The sequence below is a fragment of the Euleptes europaea genome, chromosome 10 (genome assembly GCF_029931775.1).
Source record: "Euleptes europaea isolate rEulEur1 chromosome 10, rEulEur1.hap1, whole genome shotgun sequence".
Taxonomy (NCBI): Eukaryota; Metazoa; Chordata; class Lepidosauria; order Squamata; family Sphaerodactylidae; genus Euleptes; species Euleptes europaea.
The window spans coordinates 36773842-36800074 of record NC_079321.1 but is presented as its reverse complement, the minus strand read 5'-3'; the positions used below and the strand labels follow the sequence as shown (position 1 = coordinate 36800074).

Sequence of the window (26233 nt, the reverse complement as noted above, 5' to 3'; positions counted from 1 at the left end):
ACAAATGTTAATTTGGGTACATGAAAAGTTAAAGGAAAATTACCCATTTGAATGCCACATTCTCACTTGGAAATTTGCTTCATGGACTGTTAACATGTGGCACATGAAGCCAAGGAGAAGGATTTTTTAGTTCCCTTCTGGCTTTTTACAGTGTTGCTTTGACAACTCTTGTGTATAGTAAGTGTCACTTTATATGCATGCAGTTGCTGACTATTGTTGAGATGGGACTTTTTCATAACAAGAGGAAAACAGTCAGAACATGACTTGCCATTAAAGCAAACCAGAATTGTCAACCAAAGAGCTTAATTGTATTACTAGGACAGAGTATTGATCTCAAATTCAATTCATTGGAAAATTCCTTAATCCAGAAGAAAAAAATTGTTCCTACCTACTCAGCGTCAATGAAACAAAAGCCATTTATACGTCAATGAACTATTTCTTTGAGAATTTTGAAAATCTCATTCAGTTGAAATTATTGTCCTCGTACGCTTGCTTCTATATGTGAACGCAAAATGTAATTCTGACATTTGCAAAGCAGTGGCTTGTATGCTACAAGATCTGTGAAAGAAGCAGAGCTCATGGGGTGAGAGTTTCACGCCTCCCCCTCCTACTGGAGTCACTGAGCCCCACCCTCCAATTTGTTTGTGGGAGTCAGCAGAACTTCACAAACATCAGAGAATGCCACGTGGGGATCTGCACTGGACAGGGGCTATCAGTGAAAATCTCCTCCTCTTTTCTGACAATGGAAGTTGATTCCATCACTGGAACAGATTCTGTTCCATCACTGGAACAGATTGTAGGATACAAGGTTTTCCATAGAGATGTTACTGAATTTCACAGCCCCATTTCTCTACTTGAAAATCTCCATTTCATTTTTCCTTTCCCTTCAACCCATTGAACAGATGTTATTTTTAAGCCTTTATGTTTCCTCATGCCACATATACATTTCTACTGTGGGGTTTTTTGTGTGTCAGTTGTATATAAATGGTGTATATCATAAAATATCATAGCAATGTCATAAAAGGAACAAATGAACTGGGAACATCACCAAGGAAAATGGGTAAAATGAAAAGTCTCACAATGGCAACATATAGTAGCAAAAAACAACTAAAAAGGCCTTCAATTCATTCGTGTTCAGAGAAGGTCAACTTTTCTTTTTTTATTTTCATTCTGACTCTCATTTCTAGTTATGATTAGTTCATAAAGCTTTTTACTGGAGCTACAATATTAATTGAAAAGTCACACCAGTTAATCACTTAAAGCTTGTTGCTTACTCAAAAGTGGGGTACTTGAAATGGGCACTGTCCTCCGATCTGAGCTGATTTCTGAATTGCCTGGGAAACAGAAAGATGTTTTTGAAGCTCAGTGTAACTCAGAAGATTCTTCTGCCCTCCTCTGAGATGAATATTTACATAATGTTGCTCTTCCGGTTTATTCATGGAACAATTAAAGGTTATAGCGTTCAGCAAACTGTTGTATCTAAAGCTTTTGAGGGCACCTCAGACCATTTCTTATCTAGGCTGCATTCACATGTTGTTGGATATTGTGAAAGCATGGTGCTATAGCAATCATTCACAAATGGATTTTCCTGTGTGGACATTACAGTCCTGAAAAGCATTATTGCTAAAGCGCAACCACAGCCCCACATCCACCTATGTGCCGATGTAGCCTCGTTTAGCAATTTTGTAATGATTTTCTTGTTTCGGTGGTCTTTTTAATAATGATCTAACAGGACTGAAGATATGCTACCTTGGCTGCTGGATAGAGCTTATATTCAGCAGCAGGAAATATATATGCAATATCCCACTGCTGCAAATGTAGAAACTGAGCCTCTTCACACTTTTGCCTAAATTGCTTTGCAGTGCAGACATGAAAACTGCATAGGCCAAAATGCTCATATGAATTAAAAAATGTCTCCTAATTTCTGATGCAATTAGGAAGGAATCGCATACCCACACAAAATGTACAAGAAAGATTCAAGTTCAGTCTCCTGTGGAAAAGTCCTTTGCTGTCTATATGAGAAAATTGGGGCTTGAATGCTGCAATCTGAATGACTTACATATGGGTTCTGATTGTGAGGACAGAAAGCAAGTCACCATCTTGAGAGCAGAATCCTGACATTTGTTTATGTTATTCCCATATAGCTCCTTACTGCAGTGTAAACCATGTTGTGAAGAATGGTGGAATTGTAAATAAAACAAAGAACACAGTTGGCAGCACTCTTTGTTATTATTGTAAGCCTGGATACAGAATGATTGGCCATAGCAATACCACTTGTAGGCGTTACCCAAATGGCATGTATCAGTGGGACTTCCCTGCCCCTCTCTGCCAAGGTAAGATTAAAAGAAAATGCAAATTGAAGTTTTTAAATAACATCTTCTGCAAACAGGGTTTTCAGGGGGTGAGGATATCTGAACTCGCCAGGTATGTACAGCGGGCATGCTAGTGCACTGCACTGCCTTCGTCTTCTGTTGCTTCCCATTTTACATGAGAATGTGAACAGTATGCTGCGTAAATATAATGTGCTAAGTAGGGTAAAATGTGGAGATACGACTGTAGCAAGGATAACCTTGTGTTGTATCTTATAGACCTTTCCTCTGATGGTGGCACTGTCCTTTGGCCAAAGAAAGCTTCCGCTGCTGCAGGAGCCTCTCTTGGTGTCCTGAGGCTCCCTGTGCTAGATGCAACTCTACATTTTCAGCCTTCACTTTGTTTGCTGTTTTCATTATAACACTCACCACTGATGAAGAAGCTTACCATTTGTGCAGTTTAAAAAGCAGCCTTTCTCTCAGCATTGGGATGGGAAGACTAGTAGGGAAAACAGTTAGCAAAACTCTGAGTGCACACTGAGCATGTATTTTCAGACTGATTATCCTTATAATTTAGATACCTATTTTTGCTTTCAGAGTGCTTCATTTACATGATCTTGTAATTTTTAGAACAGCACTGTGGGGTGGATCACTATGATGTATCCTGGTCTTAGCAAGTTGTGTTTTTTTGTGTGTGTGCTAAGTGCCTTGCATATGTTCAGTTTGGTATTTGTGGGAAAGATAATATTTGAACAAGCAGTTTTCTGAATCTCAGCTCCCCAGTCTTTGGATCATGGCCACAGTATGTTGTATAAAAGATGTTTCCCCCCCAAGGTTTTTAGAGAAAACTATTTACCCTCTAGGAAAACAAGCAAATTCCCTTTGAAACGAATTAGCACCAGGCACGCTTTGTTCATTTTCTATATTTCTTTGTGGAATTTTTCCAAGGAGGCCCTTTCATTATGTCTGAAGTACCAGCAAAACTATTCCACTGGGTTTAGTTTGTAATTAAGCCCTGAAATTGCACTGTAAATAGTGATTGAAATCTAATTTGTCTGTGTTTTCTATTTTAGGAAATGGTGTAGTTTATTTCTGTGTATGTTCTATAACAGTTTCAATTTTTGTAAGAACACATCTCTGACTTGGGTTAAGCTTTTAAGGTCAGATGGTATTTTTCATTTCCCATCTTGTCAAGTGGCAACTCAGCTAATAACACTCTTGCTGCTGCATAAAGAACTTGATTTCCTTCCAAGGAATAATAATTTATTGTTATTACTGTTACTTTCAGCTGCTGAAACAGCAAAAAATCTACAAGCAGCAGTACATTCAAAATAATTATATCTTTAGAAAATAGCAACGTCTACAGTTAAGGTTGCTGAAGCATTTCCATCAAAATATTCCTTTCTGGTGCCCAGTTTTTATATTCATTAGGTGGAAGGGAGAGGAAGAAAAGATGATTTCTAGGCTGGGGCCTACCAAAGGCAGAAGGTTTTGCCAACATTTCATACTTTTTAAAAAATTGGTGTGATAAAATATGTAGAACTCCTTGGTGTGGCTTTTATACAGTTCCCATCTTGGGCTGCACATTTGCAGGTCATCTACATGGAACTACACAGAGAGCTGTTCAGAGAATACTGGTTACAGGTCAACAAGCTTAACTTTGTAAAATATTAAGAAGGGCACAGAGGAGAGATGATTATTTTTAAAAGATGGCCATATTATTGAGTCATAATGTGCGGGAATATTTCAGAATATCGTAACATTGCCATTCTTATTAAACTTTGTTAAACTACTTTATATCAACAGCGACAATAAGATAAATGTTGTATATCATTTGCATTTTTTCCTGTGTAGCAGTATTATGATTAGTACCGGAGGCGAACAGATTTTTAGCTTTCTCTCCCTTCTTTTCAGCTGTATCCTGTGGTATTCCAGAATCTCCCGGAAATGGTTCAGTCTGGGGTAATGAGTTTATTTTGGGCAGCAGAGTGATATATGAATGTAATGAGGGCTTCAAGCTAGAATCAAGTCAACAAGCAACAGCAGTATGTCAAGAAGATGGATTGTGGAGCAATAAAGGAAGGCCACCTGTCTGTAAACGTAAGCTTGCATCTTAGAAATATGTGTACTTCTACAGAATATGTTTTTCTTTTTCTTCCTTATTGGTAAGCTGTCAATAAATATTGACAAATAGAGTACAAATACATATTTTGCCATGACATCACCACTGTAACCCTCATTTCCCTTTCTGTTGTTCATTACTTACTTTCAAACTTGACTCCCTTCTATTCAGGGGTCCAGTGGTACTAACAGCACAATCCTAACCGGGGGGGAGGGGATAGGAGACAGTGTGACCTCGGTGCCTGTGTTAGTACCACAAGCCAGCTAAAGTGGCACTAACACTGGTGCAGGGGCACTTATTTTGGTCTCGGGGAGTTGTGTGGCAGCACGAGCCGCAGGCACTGGTGCAGCCCTGCCATCAGCATTTTCCCAGAGCAGAAGCTCGTGCGGGTGTCAAAGGGGGCATTTCTGGGGGTGGATCTGGCATAAGTCAGCTCCCTAAGCCTTTTTGGCCCAGGAACGCCCCTTTTTGATTACACTGTCCCCAACCGTAGCAGAACTGACTCCTCCCCTTAGGGTTGGGCTGTCCAACTGTGATCCACTACCTCTCACTAAATACACAGCAGTACTATTGAATGCCCTCCAGTACAATATTTATGATACAGATATCTCAGTCATACATTTACAAGCCATTCCTGAGCTGGGACGGTGGGGGTCCAAAGAGGAACATATTTAAAGATGTTGCTTGAAAAAGGAGGGGAAAGTAAAGAATATGAAACTTACAAAGAAGCAATAGTTAAAAGGCATAAATCAGAAAGAGAATACAAATGTATGACTTAAATAAAAACAGGAATGGAGAAAATAACTGCAGAATGTAGAGAGATCAGAAGAGGAAGACAAAAGACAATATGAGCCTGTTATAATTTCAAAAGTAAGAAACACTATACTGAATGTGATGTAGAGCATGTAATCGGGGGCGGTTGTTTGTTTTTAAAAGAGTAAATAGGAAACAGGGAAGTAGAAACAATAAGCTGTGGCAGAACAAGGACAAACAAAAGGCAATCTCTGGAGCATCTTGATTTTTTTAAAGAGATGTTTCTTCCAACCCAGGGATATGGTTTTATTTTTTTTAAAAAATTTTGTTCTGCTCCATCAGTGAAATAAGCAGAATGTGTATGTGTGTGTGTGTTTAAGTAACTGCATGGTTTGGCCTAATCTTAGTTTGGAAAGCCCTAGCCAGTCCTAGCAGTAGGGATGTGCATAGGGTTGCCAGGTGCCCACTGGTGGCAGGCAAACCCCCGGCAATTTACCCCTTTGCCCGCCTACCATTGGCATACCACGGCACACATCACTTCCGGTTTAGGACCGCTTTACCACTCAAACTAAGAGGTAAAAGCCCTTTGTGAGGCAGCACTTCCGGTTCTAAACCAAAAGTGACGGGTGTGCATCGGCGCATGCACGCTTTCAAATAATAGCCTCCCTCCCGAGGAGAGGAGGGACCTAACAACCCTAGGTGTGCACCATTTTTATTTTTTTGGTATTTTTTTTTATGGATTTATTGAGCTTGAAAATTTTTGGGAAAGCCCCCCCCCCCCCAAAGCAGAAAAACCATACCAGTAAATAGGAAGGTTTTTTGGGTGGGGGAGAATATCTTATATTCTTCTATAGGGAATTTTTCAGGGCTATTGCGGGGGGGGGGGCTGTTTTTCAAGGTAGAGGCACCAAATTTGCAGCATAGTTGCAGGTGACTCTCCTTAGAAGAACCCCCAAGTTTGGTGAACTGTGGGTCAGAGGGTCCAATTGTGTGACCACCCAAAGGGGGTGCCCCATCTATCCAATGGAGTTTTCCATTGTTTCCAATGGGAGCCAATTTCACACCTGATCATTTGTGGGGGGGAATTCCCACCATTGACTTCAATTGGGGGGCAGGGGAAATGTTTTGCTCCAATGTCTCTGGTGAGGCTGTTTTTCAAGGTAGAGGCACCAAATTTGCAGCACAGCTGTTGGTGACTCTCCTCAGAAGAACCCCCAAGTTTGGTGAAGTTTGGGACAGGGGGTCCAATTCTGTGGGCACCCAGTTGTCCTCTTGGATTAGAAATTTTAGCTGGAGTGCTTAATCAGGCCCCCCCCTTGTCAGTGGTGAGTGGCAAGCCAAAGGGATTGTTGTAATAAACCTGAGCTTTGTGCACACTATTTGCAAAGTAATGGATTTGAGCTTTCTATAAGGAATATCAAGTGTTGTCAAAGGAATTATGCAGTCCACTACATTTTCACATCCTCTGCACCAAACAAACCCATATCCCTGCAAGGGATTCATTACAAAGTCTTTAGAGACTTCATTGGTTGATGGCATACGAAGAAACAAACTTGAGTAATCAAAGCTTTTTTGTTTTGTTAGGTATAATACATATAACAGCAAATGTCAATGCAGTCATCATTCCCTGAAATTTACATGTATCAGTTTGACTCTCCTCCTAAAAACCTTTGGACAGGCAGACAGAAAGAAAAGGAAACTTCAGGCTCTTCACTCAGAGACAGTATAGCTTGCTTTGTAGTGGAAACCCCCATGGAAAGCCTGCGACCTATCACTCCCAATTGTCCATGTCCCATGGGCAGAATAATGGCCCAAAGAGGCCCATTCTTTGGCAGAAGGGCAGCATGTAGAAGCTAAGAAACACAGCAAGAAAACACACAACTGTACTGTCATAGAAGGCATTGTGACATTTCCACAATACCTCACTGAGGAAGAGCACTCATGTGAAAAACAAGTGATGGGTTTGAATGTGACCAAGGAGAAAGCTGGAAACAAGGCAGAGCTCCCCTTCTGGACAACAATAAATGGAAGGGAGAGGAAGGACTAGAAGAGCCCATGCATATATCTGAGCATTCCTTTAACCACACACACAACTAGACACACAAGTAAAAGACACTTCATGTGACATTTGGATTTTTCATTGTTGTTGGAACCATCCTCATATTCGATGGCAGAAAACCCCTCAGAGAAAGGCAAAGCATGTTAGAACAGCACAGGCTTAGCATGCATGAGGCCTCCAGTTGAAGTCCAATGTTATAGGCAGCCCAGGAAGGAATTTCAGGCATAGCTGAGACTTTGCAATGTCAGATCCAATCCATAGGGATGAACCACTCATACTAATTGTCTGCTCCAGACTGTAATAATTGTGCTTAGCCATCCCTCCACTTGATTCATAATGTTAATATCTCCAAGGTGACCTTTTCTGTACTGTGTGTCATTAACTATTCCCTCCTGTGTGAGAGAGATTGCTATCAGATGTTGAAGGAAGAGGATTTGTTGACCCAATACACCAAGGGACACCAGCCTTTTCCAGACTGCGGGCATCTTTGGAATTCTGACACAGCATGGTGGATTTACACCAACGTGGTATCAACTGGGCATTACACCATCACAGGAATTTAGTTGCCATCTTTAAAAGTTCCAGAATGGAGTCAGAAATATACCTTTAAGCACTGAAAGCTGTGCCGTTTCCAGGTTTTTCTTCATGTATAGAAATAATGTTGTTGATATCAAACTATTTATTAGTATCAGAACAAAAGGTATCAGAAAATGTATACTCACATCTCCTTATTTTAACAGTTTATTTTGAGAACTTGAAAACAACATTTTTATTTTCATGTATTTTTTCCCCTTCTGTAGGTTTTAACGGGTTTTTCTATAGTGTGAATATATTTGTGTTTTCTTGGAGCACTGTAATAAATTCCTTTGCATTGGGAAGTCATAGTATTGGGGAATTGTTTTTCCTTTTGGGGAAATACTTTTCTTCACTTTCTAAGTGCAGTCTTGTGACATTTTCTTTTCTATACCAGATAAACATGAACTGTCTGACATACTGTTATCATTTGGGATATCACTATATAAAACTGCTTTCAGCTCGTAATTTTGTTTATCATACTGATGCCACCTTTCTGCATATCAAAATGTCTTGCTGTACCTTGGGATCCAGTCTCTTTTCTCTTTCTCTGCCACAATCAAGCTTTATATTATGAGATAGATCAAAGGCTGCATTCAGGTTTTCCTTCTCTTTTTTTAGGAAGTTCAGAAGAAAAATATATTTTGAGGGAGAGCTCTGAGTACTAGAGAATGAATGAAGAAGCATTAATAACTTCAATATAGAAACTAGAAGTGTGCTGTGAAATTTAAGCCACTTTTCAGAACCTAGAAAATAGGAACTCAGAGTGGGAACTGTGCCTTTGCCTGACTTGATCCTTTTGTTGTTCCAGAGTGGTGCTTGATATTGCAATCCATATTGCTGGGATTCTAGTTTAACTCAGGGAATTAAAAATAATAATTCCAGAATTGGAAGATATGCAATTTTTTATGTCTTTAAATTCCTTGAATATTTCCTCACTTAAAGGTCTAGAAAACCCAGTGAGCTTCCTAGTTGAGGGGGCTTTGAACCTCCCAGGTCCTTGCCTTGCATACTAACCAATATACCATACCGGCTCTTAGTGTCGCCCATTGAAATCAATGAGAACAAGCAGCAAGCCAAGCTCTGTATTGGATTGCAGCTAGTGGGGTGGATCCTACCCCTCCACTGAGCAAAAGTTGAAAGTTTTTCTCCAGCCTAAGGAGCCTTTCTCCGACTTAAGAAGTTATTCAATTGGGGGAAGAGCCATTTAAGTTAGAGAAAGTCTCCTTAGGCAACATTCCAGTAACAACATCAGACTAGAGGTGTTAGTTTTGCTAGAATACTTAAGTCATAGAGCTGCATCTCCTGCACTCTTCTTTACAAGGAATTGGCTGGTACTTCCTTGCTTTCCCAGACAGTGTGGACTGGGATGCAATGGAAGTACTTTTTAGTTCAGGATTAATCCTGTGCTTTGGCAGTATATATGAGTAAACAATCTCATTCTCGTGATATGACATATAATCATACTTGAAGGATGTAATTACATTTGCTGAACTATACTTGGAACCAGGCAGCAGTTAATACATATATCAACAGAAACAAATCAGCATTGAAAGGAGACAGTTTTTCTTCTTTACATCTAGATGAATCTGGCATCATGTCTGATTCAGATGCTGTGTATATAAACAGCAAGTGTCACTCATAGCTGTGAGGTGTAAGAGGTAGACTGATGGGTGTCTGGATAATTTGTTCTAAATACAGCAGCCATTGAATATACTGTGTTTCATCTGGATTGCAGTTCTGGTAAGTCAGAAGAACTCACTGCACAATTTAAAGCCATCCTGGCCAAATAGTTCTCTAGCATCACTTATCTATTGATCTATAAGACGTTTTATGGGTTGTTTCACTAGGCAGTAATCATTATTTTCCTCTCTGGAGATTTTTGCATTGGGCGGACAGATAGACACATGAAGTGCTGCATCTCAGCAAGCTTTCCACCCATCTCAATATAGACTGGAAGGAAAGTGGGCATTCCAGCTGGGACTACTGAATAGTTTTTCAGTTTAGGAATAGAATTTGAACAGCTGTATAAAAATGATGGCTCCAGCAGTTTGAGGAACTGGATAGTTCACCCAAAGTCTTCTCTAGGGCTGTCAGTAAATAAAGATCAGTGATAGACCACTAGAGCAAGTGCAGATGGACACTTAGGAAGCCAGACAGCAGGCAAACTGAAATAATTGTCTGATTTCCATCTCTTTTCCAGTTGAAGAATTTTTTTCAGATTGGTACCTGTGTTTCTTGTTAGCTCCGTCTCTCCCCTGTCATTGCTGTCCTTAATTTTGGAGATACGCTTTTCTATAACACCTTTATTCTCCAGAGAACCTGATCAAGGGGATTAGAAAGCAGCAAATCTGGCTGAATATGTTTTCCTTCTGTTCACAGGTATTTAAGGCCTGAGTTTTCCCAGAGGCACAAGCAAAAACGCTCTTGTCATTCAACTCGTAACATACAACTGAGTGAAAGATCTGGTCTGGTGGGAAGGAGACCTACTTTGCACTCGGAAGCCTCCCCCTCCCCCCTCCTATTTCTGGAAAGGGATTGGGATAGTAAGCCACTTTGTGTCCCCCATCAGGGAGAAAAGTGGGATATAAATAATTAAATAAAAATAAATAAAATAATAAAACATTATAACATTGTCAAAAATTCACAAGACGTTATAAGCCTTGCCAGAACCTAAAAACAGCACAGACCCTTTAACAACCTAAAGCAATTTTCATAAAACAGTCCTCAAGCAAGAGGCAGATTGTAAAAATAATTTTAAAAGATCAACCCCTTAATTAAAAGCCTATATCAATTTTTTGGGCCTGGTACCTAAAGAGAGATGTGTAGATGTCAGGCAAGCCTGAAAGGGAAGGGAATTCCAAAGGGGAGGTGCCACTGCAGAAAAAAGCCAGTCTCTGTTCACCACCCACCTGCAGATCAGGTCACAGAAAACAGGGCTTGTGTGGGGCGAGACAGTATGGGAAGAGACGGTTATTCAGTTACCCTTGCCTAAAGGAGTTTCTCAGTGCAATCCTAACAGCCCATTCCTGAGCTGGTGGCAGCCGTGGAAGGCGGGGAGGAGGCACTGCTGCGCCGCATCCTAAGCCATTCCATGGCTGCCAAAAGACCAAAAAAAAGTCCTTTAGAGCCTTTTTTTTTGTCAAACTGGACCTTTTTTGCTCTATTGAGAAAAGCGAAGCTGCACCAGCAAAAAGTTGGCACAGCCTCACTCCTCTCACCACCAGCATACCCGGGGTGAATGGGGACAAGAGGCTGCCTAACGGCAGCTCCCCCCCACCCCGGAATGCCCTGGTAATGCTTCTCGGGACACCAGAACATCCCTGGGATGCTGTTGTGGGCATTTACACCGGTGGGATGCCTGGAGAAGGCCCCACCGTTGTCCTGGGGCGGTGATGCTGCGGATGCGCCCAGCGTCCGGCCCTCCCTGTCGGTGTTGGGGCTACTTACGATGGCGTAAGTAGCCCGGACGCCGGCATGGAGGGCTCCAACGCCAGCACAGCTCCTTCCTGGCCTCTTAAGAGCTTTTGCCCTTAAAGGTCAGGAATGCACTGTAAGAATGCTTTTCTGAGAATAATCCCTAGTCCCGATGCCTAATTAGGATTGCACTGTTGGTGTTCACAAAAGAAATGTCTGAAAATCTGATTTACTGTACCTGTAAATCTCACTGAAAATCACTGTCCCTGTTTCACTGTTGAACACAACACCTCATTTGATTTCTCTGTTATTTGCTTGTAATTTAAACAAGCAGCATTTTGAGTCATTTTGTATCTACTGCAGCAACATTCAGCACAGTGGCTGAACAAGTAGCCACTGCTAATGATTCACTGACTTGCTTGGATTTTGTGTGCCCCAGGGTTATTATTGAGCTGACCATGGCTCATTTAAAATCATCTATGTCACAATACCATTTCACCTGCATAGTTGGTAGTATTCATCAGTCAATGGCATATAATCATGCTGTTTAAAATGTATTGAACTACAACAGTACAAAACTGCGTAAATGCCATCCAGGTAGCACAGATGAAAACACTCCACTTTGAGACTCAGGCATGAAAGCAAACTGCTCTAGGCTGGAGTACTAAGAAACATGCAGCTTCCGCCACATATCCCAGTAGGAAAGAATCTCCTTTGTAAGGTTTTTCTTTTTAAAAGTCTGTGGTGCATTGGGTGGACAGGTGGAAATGGGGGAATGGACAGCTTCAGGGAAATGTGCATGTGCAAAATATTTGTTTATTGGACAAGAACACTTCCATTAATTAACACTTCCTCCTTGCAAAAGAGGCAAGGCTTGAGTACCGAGGCGAACCGTACAGTTCTTCCCTGCACATCATCAAACAGCAATACATACTTGATGGATATAGGACAGTGAGAGTTATGGTGAAGGCAGTGTGGAAATGCACATGCACAAGCATTTGCAGTTGGGTCCGAATGCTTCAATTCCATTGAATGAACACTAATAATGCCATCCTAAGCACTCTTCTAACTCCATTGAAGCCAATAGATTTGGAAGGATGTCACTCTGCTTTGGATTAAAGTGTGGGCCAAACTAGATGTGACAACTTCCTTATGTCCAAAGCAGGAATGCTGTCACCATTGTAAAGCCTAAAATTTAAAAATGCTTCAAGGACAAGTCGAGCACAGTGGGGTGAGGTGCTCTTGCTTCCTGCCATGGTTCTTTTCAAGTGCTGAAACAGCTAGCCATTTCAACACTTGAAAAGTTTTTGTTTTGTTTTTTTGCTGGGTGGGGGGGACAATTGCTCCTCATCCCTCTGTGCTGCAGGCCTGATCAGGATTAGGCCCTTGTGGTATTTTTAAATTATCCATTTTAGGCTTCAAAATGGCAGTGACACCCCCATGTCAGACACATCTAGTTTGGTCCCTGTGAGTCAGCCTAGCAGCTTTCTTCCTCTACATTATCCCAGCAGGATGAAATCACCTCTTTTTATTTAATTTTTTTTTAACATACACCAAAGACGATGGCCGAAGAACAGTCTAAAGACAGCAGTGTGATAATGCCATTCTGAATGTTTAAAAAAATAGCAAATTTATTTAATTAATTTGCACCCTCCTTTCTCCCTATTAGGGACCCAGTGTGGCTTTCAGAGTTTTCCTCTCCTCCATTTTAGCCTCGCAATACCGGGTGAGGTAGGTTAGGCTGAGAAAGTGTGACTGACTCAGGGTCGCCCAGCGACCTTCCATGGCACAAGTGAGGATTCTAATCCCTGCCTCCCAGATACTAGTCTGACACCCAGAACAGAAAGTTCACAGTTTATGTTGTAGTGTTGTAAATTTTATTTCAGGGTGTTTTTTGTTTTGTTTTGCTATTCCTTACAGTTTTTTTATTTCTAGTTATTTTAGATATCATCTAGTAGCACGGTATGTGTCACAATACCTGAATCAATCATATTAGGCCTCTTTAAACGAGATACTGCGCAAATTAAAGGTTTGTAAGATAAATGAAACTTTTGGAATGGCATCTGTGTTTCAAATTAGGTAGCAATTTACTATTCCCTCTGCAGTCCCTGCTGAGTATAATACAAATTTGGCTGAGTTCTTAAACATACTCTATGCCAGCAAAAAATACAGTCCATAGGTGTCACATCATATAACTGGTTGTTAATATTGTCATTTATATTCACACTTTACTGTATGTGTTTGACATGGCTTTTAATTTGATTTTAAAGGAGTAATCTATATCAGAATTTTGGAACAGTAGGAAGATGCATCATTTTTCTCCTGTGTCTAAATTGAAACAGCTTCTCAGCGCTGGTGTTGAAACAAATATTGGACGTTCTGCACTGGAACATGTATTTGAGAAATGTTTACAGCATGCTCAATTTCACAAGGAAAACTCTATTGTCAATAAGACGATGATTCATCTTCTGTGAAGTCATGTTGGAAGAAAAGTGCTAATCCTGAAATGTCCTTGTTTCACAGCTGTGGCGTGCCCCAGCATCGAAACTCTGCTCTCAGAACATGTCATCTGGAGACTGATTTCTGGGTCTGTGAATGAGTTTGGAGCACAAGTCATGCTGAGTTGCAGCCCTGGCTATTATTTAGAGGGTCAGAGACTCATGCTGTGCAAAGCTAATGGAACATGGAGTGGTGCTGATGAGAGACCAACCTGTAAGGGTAAGAAACATTTATTTACACTCCACTCAGTTCCATCTAAAGACACATTTTATGTCCAGTGCAAGCGCAATCTAGGTAGAAGACATTAATGTTTAATAATAGCTTTACAAAATATTAGGATCACAAATCACATTACATCAGGAAGCTCTCTTGTGTAAATAACTGGGACCTGCACAAACACATGGTAAACTAATTAGATATAAAAGAGTTTATTTCTTTCTAGTATATTTGTACACTGATAATTATAACTATCTGTGTCAGTCTACTTTTTTCTTCTAAAATAAATTGCTTATTAGACTTGTTTCAGAGCCTGTATTTTTCCTGGCATACACATGGGGCTCCTTTGTGTGTGCACTTCAGTGGAGGGAGCAAAATTAATTGCATGCAATAGACTGCAGAGGAGCTTTCCCCACTGAAATGACTGAGGAAGATCTTGAGGATTTGAGAGAGGCTTCGATGCACACATTGAAACCTTGCATTCAGAATGGAACAAAGGGATTGTCTTAAAATATCCCTAATATCATACATATGTTTCATTATATAAACGATTTGTCCATGCTGATAAGCCTTTATCTAAGGCGCTTCATGTATTTGCTGTTCTTATTGCATCTTAAATTAATTGTGATTTGAATTCATCAATCACATTCTAGTGTAATTAGACAGATACGCTAATTAATCAGCGATTAACTGAATACTTAAGTAACAGAGATCAATCAAACATGAGTTGAACTATCTATTTGATCCTGGAAAATTAAATGCAGTTAAATATTTAAAGACATTAAACTATTTTATTACAAGGCCCCTCAACTATGGCAAAACTGACATCTTTTATACATAATAGATCAATTTCAGAATTTCAGGAAAAACTGAATGTTTTTCTTAATTATATAGCTAAAAATTTGGAACAGAATTAAACTAAATTAAAAAGAACAAGAAAGATTTAGGTGATATATGTCTAAAAACAAATAACAAATATGTTATTAGATATGTAAAAATATGTTGAGAACAAAGAATAATGTAATTCAAAGATGTTGATAATGGACTTGTAATTTTGAATGGTAAGCTCCACATATATTTTGTTTATGTTTTAATGTTTGTGTTTGTTAAAAATAAAACTTCGAAATACAAAAAAATGTAATGAATCTGAAGGGAGTTTAGCCATCCTGGGGACTATACATATAACACAAAGACAGGGTATAAATATTCTAAATAAAAATAAATAAATAAATAAATATTATTTTGATGAGTTTTGTGAACATAGAATGCTATGCTTATATATGATTGGATTTGAAACACCATGTAAAAAGTTTCATTTGCCAAGGTGGCCTTGAAGTTGTGGTTTTTGAAATATTAGTTTCCCTTGTTTATTTTATTTAAAACATTTCTATGCTGGCTTTCCAACCAAATAGGGTCCCCAGGCAGTGAACATCAAACATTAAAACATGCCTGTCATCCTGCTTCTAAAACTGAGGGAAATGTCAAAATTACTATATGATAAAGCATTGGAAATAGGGTCTGCATTGTTCTGCAATGCTTCAAAAATCCAGCTATCATTGACAGTTCCTAAAAGTTGTTTGGATCCTGGCCACAGAATAAAGCAAAAGCAGAGAAGAGTACAACGTGAAAAACAAATGCATTGATATTGTCAGTTACCCTAGGAAAAATGCTTTCAAATTCTTTTGGACTACTGGGGAAGTTTTGAGATTCCTAGGTCCACCTGGCTTTCTGGGAGGTTCTCCCTTTCCTCCTTTACCAAACAAAAAGGCAGAAAAGCAAGCCAAAGAGCTGATGCTCCAGGCCCAGACCTTTGCATTTATTCCTTCTGCGCAGAATATTGCAGCTGAAACCCAAGGACAGGAAATGTTCTCAAAGCTAAAAGAAAAGGAGTGGACATCTATGTATGTCCACTTCCCAAAGCTATAAAATGTTTTTCAAGGGGGCGCTACTGCTATGTTATAAGCATCTATATAAGCATATATTTTCCCTTCTCAGTAATCTCCTGTGGAAGTCTCCCAACACCACCAAATGGCAATAAGATTGGCACCCTGATTGTGTACGGAGCCACAGCAATCTTCACCTGTAACACTGGCTATACACTAGTTGGTTCTCATGTGAGAGAATGCTTAGCAAACGGACTCTGGAGTGGCACTGAAACACAATGTCTAGGTAAATATATAAAGAGTGTAATCAAAAGATGGAAATTTAAGGTCTGACAATGGGTATGTCATATCACGATTGTGATTTAATTTTTTTGTTTATATCCCTTCTCTATGTTTCTCCATGTATTTTTTGGTGATTTGTATTGTGTTACTTTCCTGTGAGGAGCTGAGTTTCTGAGAGCATCACTGAATTTTCTGGAAATTGTAGTTCAATTCAAAAGTTCAAGTTTCTTTTTCTTTAAAATACTTTGTTAAAATATATGCTTATACATCTCTGGTTTAAACGTGATGAATTCTTCATCGATTATTAAAGCGTATGAGAGAATTCTAGCATAGTTATTGTGAGAATTTCTTTTTCCACAAATTCTCTTTTTTAGATATAGTTATTGATTCCTTTTCTCGCTTTTTTCTTTTTTAAGAGAGGGATTTCTCTTTGAATGAAATTGATGCACCATTTTGTGCCTTCAGCCCTTGCAGTTGTTTCACGTTATGTGCTCTAGCAGGAGAATTAGATGGTTTGAGAAATCACTGCCTGGCTCTGAGCATCTACAGAATGAAATTCTGAAATTTTACAGAACCTCCCTTCCTGCACCTCCTCTCTTTGAATTTCTCTTTGATCTAAATAAACTTGATCTGAAGCTATTCCGAATTCCTAAAATTAAATCAAAAGCTTTCCTTCCCCCCCTTTAATTATTCTGTTAACATTCCTCTACTTACCATCTGCTGTGACATGGATGGCCCAGGCTAGCCTTGTCAGATCTTAAAAGCTAAGCAGGGTCAGCCCTGGTTAGTAATTGGATGGGAGACCACCAAGGAATGCAAGGGTTGTTGGGCAGAGAAAGGCAATGATGGCAAACCACCTCTTAGTCTCTTGCCTTGAAAACCCTACTGGGTTGCCATAAATTAGCTGTGACTTGATGGCACTTTACACACACGCTTGTGTGTGTGTGTAAAGTGCCTTCAAGTCACAGCCAACTTACAGTGACCCCTTTGGGGGGTTGTCATGGCAAGAGACTAACAGAGGATACACACACTTACCAGCTACTTTATTCAATAACATGGGCCCCCGAGAGTCCTACTTTTTTTTTTTAGCCACCCCACCCTGATGTTGGGCAGAAGTATAGCTGCCTGGTGAGCTTATTATTGTTCTTTGCTTAATATTCCATTTGGAAGGTTTTTCTAGTTGCAAAAAGAAAAGGAGTTTTTGGTATGATCCTATCTCACTTCAGCTGCCCATTGATTGATTGATTATTTGAAGGGAAATTTGTACGATTTGAACTTGTTGTGCTTTAACTTATTGGGCACAAGCACTCCGCCACCTCCAGTTAAACAAGAAACATTTGGCAAAGTATCTGTGGAAAAGGTACCAACAGGTCTTAACTTGATTTAGTTCTTTTTTTTTTTTTAAGTGCCCTGTGAAATCCATATACACTCGGCAAGTCAGCCATTTCTGGCTACTAGACTAAACAGTTGCTTTAAGGACTGCACCGTCCTGCTTCCATGGCTGAGTTTATATTATCTAAACAGTCATAGATTTGTAGAGTTTGGATGTATGTGAAAATCATATACATCAGCCTCTTTCATGAAGGATGACCATGCTATTTACTAACAGGTAAGCAACAAAACAATAAAAGACCTAATAGCCTCCGACAGTGTACCTATCTCAATTTTTAAATCTAAAGGAATTTCATGGGATTATGGACTTCCACAGAATCAAGTTTTTTAACTGACCAAAGCTTCAGATCTTCTTGTTTGCTAACCAGGGCAATACATAATGAGCCCAGCCACTAATATCAGTCCGATGTAAAAGGAATTATGTGAATTAAGAGATTGGGCAGTTTTACATCTGACATGAGACAAAGAGAAAACCTGAGCTGAGAAGCCCATGTTTACCCTGTCTTCAAGGGATTTCAACCACCAAAAAAATGATAGACAGTTGTAATTGAAGCTTATAGAAAAGTGTGCTTCTGAATGAATTAACTCTATCACAAAGAAGGCATTTTGAGAAATCAGCACCAATGAAGCTGCAGCCATTAGTATTCACACAATGGCTCCTCTAAAAATCATAAGTAATGTCAGTTTAAATTCTCATTCATAATTTGAACTTCACAAATAAGTAACCTGTCATTTCCAAAAGCATGTTATGATTAAGAGGCTACATTTTTCAGTCTGCCCTCATTGCACCCTCTGCTTTTATACTAACATTTCTGTCCAGAAGTTAATTGCTATTGTCACTCATTTTAACTCAAAATGTGTAGATTACCAAGTGGTTGTTTGGTCTTCAGCAATGAATAGTCTAGTGAGGGGGGGGGGAATGTAAACACATTCAGAATTCCATAGCTGCTGTGAACAATAGTTAATACATCCCCAGCTATACATATGGACACTTAAGAGATGTATTGGCATATCTCCAACTAGAAAGCTCTTCTCTCAGAGTATTTCCATTGTAGAAGAGGTAGAGACTATTTCTGCCTATTCCTTTACTGCTACAAACAACAATGCTTGGAAATGTTGAAGGCTGCAGGAAAAGAGGAAGACCCAACATGAGATTGATTGGCTCAATAAAGGAAGCCATGGTACTCAATTTGAAAGACCTGAACAAAGCTATTAATGATAGGACATTTTGGAGGTCATTTATTCATGGGGTTGCCATAAGTTGGAAGTGACTTGATGGCACTTAACACACACACATACACACACAAAAATGAGTATTTCCCACTGATTGTGTATAGACCCTTTGAGAAGAAAGTGACTGCATGTGGCTGTGGCTTAAATACCACACAATTTAAAGTAACTGTACTGACCCAGTCTTGAACCAATTCAGGAATTATTATTTTTTTGGTTCCTGAAAATGAAAATGGACTAACAGCCTCTTTAATATACTTAGGCCCAATTTAGCTTGAGATTATACATATTTGGTATTTTATTGCCTTGCTCCTTCAAATCTTGGGATGTTCGGGTGCTTCATTTAACCAGGTTCAAAATGACAGGAAATCATTAAATCTACTAAGTGACGTGCTTTGTAAGTGAAATGAATTGCATGGAAAACGCACAAGGCTGTTAAGTTTTCATTCAGATAGAAATAATAATGTCATATTCAAGTGAGCGCTTCTCAGCTAGCCTGAGATCTCCTATGCTTTAATAAGCTAGTTCCATTACAAATATTGCTTCTTCTTTTTTTACTTTCTCATTTTCATGTCTGTAGGAATCAAAATTCAATAGAGGAATATCTAGATTTGGACTAGGTGAACAGTTTCAACAAATATATTAGGTTTCTGTTTCCAGCTACAATTAATTGATAGAGCACCAGCATCTACATTTGTTCTATGTACATAGTTCATCTAAATCCCACCCCTCCCAGTCTGTGTTGGGTGAAGAGAGAAAAGGCTTCAGAACTGGGCAGGGTTCATAGTGTTACAAACATAAATAAACCTCCTAGACACAAATATACATACTTCTTTCTGTTAATTCATGTTTAATAAATAGCATCTTTATAATTACAGGAAAATGTTATATCTGGTCCTGAGTTAACATGGGGCCAAGCCCAGTGATTTAATAAATTAAAAAGTGCATGTTGATTGAAGGAAGGATGGTAGATAAAGGATTTAAGGATCAATTACATTTTTTATCAGCCCGGCAGATATATCTCATGAAGTGATGAAGATTTAAGGCAATATTTTTATACAACATGATTCTTATTGAAAATAAACATAATATGTACGTTCACAAGAATTTTCATGTGTATGTCTTCTGGATTGTTTTCTTTTATTCTAGCTGGACACTGTGGCTCTCCAGATCCAATAGTAAATGGCCACATTAGTGGAGATGGTTTCAGTTACCGTGACACTGTGGTGTACCAGTGTAATCCTGGTTTTCGACTTGTTGGCACATCTGTTCGCATATGCTTGCAAGATCACAAGTGGTCTGGGCAAACACCAGTTTGTGTCTGTAAGTAGCACATTTTCTGCTTTTTGGGTTTCCTTCCCCCCAAGCAATAGCCAGATAAGCAGTTCGTGCAAAAAAAAATGTATGGCTCAGAGATCAAATGCTCACCTCTGCTCACTGGTGAGCAGGGAAGTAAGGTTCGTGCTTGCTCTTTCCCCTGCTTGTCGAATTGTGCTGGCCCATCTGGCTCAATGATAAGCAGTACCCAATAGCAAGTATGACAGGGTACAAAATGTATTTCCTACAAGACTTTTTAAGAAGTCATGAAAAGAGTTAAGTAGTGTTCATTTACTCCATTAGATTTATGTTACTTACAGCACATTGCTTTTCAAGAGTAATCCATTCTATGCCCTTTGATTTCAATGGCCCTAAACTGGAGTAACTTTGCCTAGAGCTAGTGCAATGTAACGGCAAGAACTACAGCCTAGAAATACTGTCATTTCAGCCCACTCATAGACTCTCTAGGCTACTGACATGTCAAGTACACAAAGTAATTTGAGAAGTAGGCAAAGTGCATGTAAGAAATAAATGCTAAATAAATACTTCTCATGCCTTCAACATGAGTTTTAAGTTAAGTTTTAACTTAATTGCTAGAATCTGGGTTATTGCTTTTCATACTACTTCTAACAGGATTAGGTCATCATACCACCCGAATAATGTTCACTGAGGACTATACTTCACTAGTCACTATTTTAATATATTTTGTATCTTTTTTTCCATTTGTGCTAATGCCTAAATAAAATCGTACTCTGATGGGACTGGATCCAGAGAACATGGAAAATGGAGAGTTCTGCTCATGGAAAGGATCTTTTATCCCTCACCTTTCCTCTTGTAGCCACAATCTTCCCCTTGGAGAGCCAGGGCAAAAGCATAGGATGAAGCACTGGAAGTTGCAGTTTAAAGGAGAAATTTGTGAAAATCTTGGACCCTCTGATTCACAAGACCTGAGCAAGGCTGTGTTAACAATAGAACATTTTGGAGGTCATTAATTCATAGGGTCACCATGAGTCGGAAGTGACCTGATGGCATTTAACACATACATATATAATCATCCTAAATATTACGGGGTGTTCAAGGTCCAAATACCATCCAAACTAAATGTATTTGCACCACTGCTTCTTTCCAGTATAGAAGGTTCGGTATTTGGAATAATATTTGAAATAAGAGTAAAACTTTTTTTGTATAAGTGATGGATATTTAAATGGCTAAATAATCACAGATACTTTGTATAAATTTACTAAATAGATAAATTGATTAATTTGTCTAGAACATTCTAAGGCAAATTTTTATCACCCTCACCCTTTGTCACCTGCATCCTACTGCAATTATATCCCACTTTCCACACCTTAGACAGTCTATCTGTATTCAGTTTTATTCTTTATTTCATTTTAACCTTGATCACACTGTACCAGTGCCCATAACTGAACTATAACCAAGTCTAATGAATTAGTTTATCACATCGGTATTAGTTAAGGTGTTGTTTACCTGACAGTCCTGAATGAAAGCATCTTGAATCTGAGCATCATGATACTACAAGCAGTTTGAAACTATTGCAGTGGGTTTCCTGTATAAAGGTTTCTAAGATAAAGTGGGATAAAAGAATACTACAGTTGTAGTTTTTTCCCCATTGGCCTTTACTTGCATTGCAACAATTGCACACTGTTGATCTGTCAAGAGGCTGGCAATGTGTGACAACAATAATGATGATGTGGTGGTAGTAGACATGAGGGCTGAAACCTTTTGTTTCTGGAAGGCATCACAAAAACAGCATCTGTCAAGAGTAATGAGGGGTGTAAACTGGAGCTGACTGACTGGAATATGCATTTGCTGAAAAGGACAATAATCTAAACACAAGTGTCCTTCACTATCACAATTTTTTACAGACAACCTCAATTTTACATTGTAACAACATACCATTTGTAATCTCTTCTGACAGCTCACTTGAATTGTAGGATTCACAGTGAAGAGAGTGATCCCTAACACATTATTAGACAAATCCCGGTCTCTCAGGGGGATGACTTTGTCGATGGCTTTTAAATAGCTAAAGATGGGACTTTCATATTCCAATTTGATATGCCTGAGATTAGCAATTACCATTACAAACGATCATATTGTCCTGCTTGTGAGTTTCTATTTGTGGAGAGACAATATTAACTTGATGGGTCTTTTGGTTTAATCCCGCACATTTTTTAAAAGTTGCATTAAAATGTTTCTGATGATTACCTATGATAAATCAACAATAGTTCTCTTTGTCGCATAGTAAAAAGTATTCCTAATCTCTTACAGCCCATTCCTGGGGAAGGGGTTTGTGTGGTGGCCAGGCGTGGCACAGCCACGCCACCACCAAAGAGGATTCCTGGCCGCCACAGAGAAGAAAAACCTTTTTTTTAAAATTAAAAAATAGAAAAAGAGCAAAAAGGCCCCATTGCCTTTAGCAGGGCTATGCCACCCAAAAAGGTGGTGTAGCTGAGCCACTGCGCTGAGGGACATTCCTGAGTTGAAAAGGGTGAGAAATTTGCCTAAAGGCAGCTCCACACCTGGGAATATTCCAAGACTGCCTCCCCATTCAGGCATATGCTGCCTCTTCCAGGATTTAGTTCCCGGAGTGGTGGTGCTGGGGGTGGGGAGGTTGGTGCGGCTCTATGCCATCCAGGTGTGGCGTAAATGCCCTCTGCACTGGCGTAAGTGTCCCTTATCATGGGATAAGTGGGCACTTGCACCAGTGCGTGGTCATGACCGCTCCTAAGGAGCTTCATCCCTCCCCCAGGAATGCGCTATTATAGATTTTTTAAGTAGTCATTGTTGCATTTAGTAGCTGCCCATTTTGTTTTGTTTTTAAAAACTAGGGAGTTTACATCCATATTTTCATTTTATATCAGCTGATAATTCCAGCTTTTCCTACCTGGAATTGCAGAAACAAGGGCAGAGGTTGTGAAATACTCAAAAAGCCACAATAGAAAAATGAAGGGTTATACTTGGTTTAGAGCCCCGTGGCACAGATGGTAAACTGCAATACTTCAGTTCAAGCTCTACTCACGACCTGAGTTCGATCCCAGCAGAAGTTGGTTTCAGGTAGCCGGCTCAAGGTTGACTCAGTCTTCCATCCTTCCGAGGTCGGTAAAATGAGTACCCAGCTTGCTGGGGTAAAGAGAAGGTGACTGGGGAAGGCACTGGCAAACCACCCCGTAATCAAAGTCTACCTAGTAAACGTCAGGATGTGACATCACCCCATGGGTCAGGAATTACTGGGTGCTTGCACAGGGGACCTTTACCTTTATACTTGGTTTCGGGGTATGTGTCACAAATTATGCAAGATTGTTGTGGGTGTGAAAGGTAGGTACTTTTGAGTTCTAAACAGTACCTAGGAAAGTGCTGACATTAAATAAATATTAAATGGCAATCATTGTGGTTACGAGTAATCTTAATATTTGTTTACAGACCATGTTTATCTCGCAGTAGATGCATCTTTTGCTTTGATGGTTGAACTAACACCTAGGTGTAGGGGGAAAGCTATCGTGTATCCGCTATCAATAATTCATCAGTACTGGTAGAAGTAGCATGAGCATGTTATCAACAAATGTATTAGTGAGGGATATTTTACACATTTTACAGAGTGAATATGATGTGTGGTCTGGCCCAGAAGAGCTCTGTTACTGCAACCTCCAGTTCATGTTAAAATTAAGCCCTCAGACACTTTTTAATATCTTGCCCTCTTGAACAATGAGTATCAAGTACAGTAATCAAGATTCAAGTACGCATCTCTGAATTTCCATGAATGTCAGGTTTCCTTCAGTGGAGTCAGCAGTTCCATAAGCATTCCTCTGAGTTTGAATGATAATTCCTCCTTCAATGAAGATTCTGTAGGTGGTATATAATAGTGCATGCACATCTACATCTCCGTCCCTAACTGATGGCTAGACTGAAGCTTATAATTTTTATTACTAGTATTTTCTACATATACTGTAAGTACTGATGACAAAATAAAACAAGGTACATTCCTGCCATAGGCTTATAACATGTCCTATATTTTCTTGACACAGCAATCACATGTGGCCATCCTGGAAATCCTGTTCATGGAGTCACGAATGGCAGTGAGTTCAATCTGAATGACGTTGTCAACTTTACCTGCAATACTGGATATTTACTTCAAGGGGCCTCCCGAGCACAGTGTCGCAGCAATGGACAGTGGAGCAGCTCCTTACCTGCTTGCCGGGGTAAGAAAAAGAAATATTATACAGCTGCTATGATCCAAATAGGACTCTTTCTGCCATCCTTTTATATAGACCTGGAACTTTAAGAATTGAATGCATTTCCCTTGAATAAGGAGAAAATGTCAAAAGCATGTCATTGTTTTTTTTTTTGAACTTTGTTTTTCCACCCAGCCATTGCATTGCAAAAATATGTAACTGCTTAATTGTAAGGATGAGCAAATATGCCTTTTTTTCCATTTTGGATTTGTACATTGTCACTGGGAGCCTTTTGTTGCTGGTATATCCACTTCACTTCTTTCCACTATTCCATTGTTATGTCATTTTAATTCTACTGCTGTTGTATTTTTATGTCACTTTAATGCTACATTTATATGCAAGTGATGCAAAAATAACATTGCAAATGCATTAATTTTATGGGGCAAAGCAGGTGTGAGGAAACAGCAAGTGATGCAAAAATAAAGACTCGTGGGTTTGTTTCACACAAGAGAGAGCAAAGTTGAAATGGAAATTTTCATATCAAACCAGCAGGGATGAGATATCTGATAGTTACCGCTATTTAACTGTGTCTGAGCCATAAGCAACCTGCTGCTATAACAAGTTATAGTTGCAGGTAGGTATTTATTTATTTACAAAATTTATATCAGTGACACCAAGGTGGCTAACATATTAAAAACATACATAATAAAAAAAACATTTATTTTTGATAAACATTACAGGCATGATAATAAACATTAAAATTCATATCTATTTGCCTTTTTTTAATTATAGCTTCTGGTATAGTAAAGGCAATATTCAGTAACTTGAACTATTATCTCAGGATTAGTGGAACAGTATAAACCATAAGTATCTACCTTTTCCTAAGAAGATTTTTAAGCAGCATGGAAATAGCAATCACTTTTTCAAGAAGCTCTGGAGGCCGCTTTCTTTTGTGAATTGAACAAGATGGTTCCTCAGTAGCAAGTGGTAAACTGAGCTCATTCTGGAATGGAAGTGAGAAAATGTACTAAGAAGTTAACCATCTTGCTTCCTGTTTATGGAAATCAAATATCTCCAAGTCAATCTCAGGACTCTTAGAATGCGGCCAATGTGAAACCGTTTTTCAAGGCATGTAAGTTTTCTAAGGGTGGATTTTTTTTTCAAGGCCTGAAAGGATTTGTATTTATTTATTTGTTTTTAAAAATTCATATGCTCTCAGGAGACTTGCTCCAAGTGCCTGACAAAGTAAAAACAACACAATAAAATCATAAAAACAACAGCTTGATAATTATGAATAACAAATAAGCCACAGAAAGCCACAAACATAGGACAACATACAGCAGCCTTAAAAAGGTAAAGGTCCCCTGAGCAAGCACTGGGTCATTCCTGACCCATGGGGTGATGTCACATCCCGATGTTTACTAGGCAGACTTTGTTTACGGGGTGGTTTTCCAGTGCCTTCCCCAGTCATCTTCCCTTTACCCCCAGCAAGCTGGGTACTCATTTTACTGACCTAGGAAAGATGGAAGGCTGAGTCAACCTTGAGCCCGCTGCCTGAAACCAACTTCCTTTGGGATCGAACTCAAGTCGTGAGCAGAGCTTGGACAGCAGTACTGCAGCTTACCACTCTGTGGCATGGGGCTCTTTACAGCAGCGTAGAGCAACTTAAAATGACCTACATAAAACGGTCTTCAGGCTAGAAAGAGACCCTCAGTTAAAAGCCTGTGTAAAAAGAAGCATTTTGGCCTGGCAACAAAACCACAATAGGCAGTGAGCAAGCCTCAAGGGGACGGACATTCCAAAAGCAAGATGCTGCTGTGGAAAAAGTCCCATCTCTAGTTGCCCTCGCTTCATCTCTGTGGTGGAGGCACAGAGGGCAGGGAGTGGTTATATTTGATTTAGATTTCACTTCTGCAGACTACACATCCCACTTTAGGTCCTGTTAAGGTTGCCAACTCCAGTTTGGAAAATTCTGGAGATTTGGGGGTGAA

The 26233-nt window shown here is 39.4% G+C and overlaps 1 protein-coding gene across 1 annotated transcript in view; it reads left to right on the top strand.

The window, feature by feature from the left end:
* CSMD1 (CUB and Sushi multiple domains 1) overlaps positions 1-26233 on the top strand; it is a 439588-nt gene that overhangs the window by 351180 nt on the left and 62175 nt on the right. Inside the window, exons 43-48 of the mRNA XM_056856290.1 lie at positions 2145-2333; positions 4224-4409; positions 13757-13951; positions 15944-16117; positions 19885-20058; positions 24096-24269. Of these exons, the coding sequence (XP_056712268.1) occupies positions 2145-2333; positions 4224-4409; positions 13757-13951; positions 15944-16117; positions 19885-20058; positions 24096-24269 (1092 nt within the window). The remainder of the gene's footprint in view (positions 1-2144; positions 2334-4223; positions 4410-13756; positions 13952-15943; positions 16118-19884; positions 20059-24095; positions 24270-26233) is intronic.